The sequence below is a fragment of the Galeopterus variegatus genome, unplaced genomic scaffold (genome assembly GCF_000696425.1).
Source record: "Galeopterus variegatus unplaced genomic scaffold, G_variegatus-3.0.2 Scaffold28063, whole genome shotgun sequence".
NCBI classification, from domain to species: domain Eukaryota; kingdom Metazoa; phylum Chordata; class Mammalia; order Dermoptera; family Cynocephalidae; genus Galeopterus; species Galeopterus variegatus.
Genome location: NW_007754174.1, coordinates 1 through 332, shown reverse-complemented (window position 1 = coordinate 332; position 332 = coordinate 1). Strand labels below are relative to the sequence as shown.

Sequence of the window (332 nt, the reverse complement as noted above, 5' to 3'; positions counted from 1 at the left end):
TGTGTACAACCTGGTTCCTAGGGGCCAGTACACATCTGGGAAGGGCTCCAGTGCAGTTGGCTTCACCGCATATGTGATGAAAGACCATGAGACGAGGCAGCTGGTGCTGCAGACGGGGGCCCGGGTCCTGAGTGACAACGGCATCTGCTGCATCGACGAGTTCGACAAGATGAACAAAAGTATAAGATCTGTGTTGCACGAGGTCATGGAACAACAGACACTGTCCATTGCTAAAGTGAGGCACATTCTCATCTGTGTGGGTGCGGACGCATTTAATGTGTGGATCCTTGAGATAAATCTGTGGAACCATGCAGTGTTGCCCTGGTTCTGAC

The 332-nt window shown here is 51.8% G+C and overlaps 1 protein-coding gene across 1 annotated transcript in view; it reads left to right on the top strand.

The window, feature by feature from the left end:
- LOC103583773 (DNA replication licensing factor MCM4-like) overlaps positions 1–235 on the top strand; it is a gene marked incomplete at both ends in the record, with an annotated part of 3,954 nt that extends 3,719 nt beyond the window's left edge. Inside the window, one exon of the mRNA XM_008565003.1 lies at positions 84–235. Within this exon, the coding sequence (XP_008563225.1) occupies positions 84–235 (152 nt within the window). The remainder of the gene's footprint in view (positions 1–83) is intronic.
- Positions 236–332: the final 97 nt, after the last annotated feature.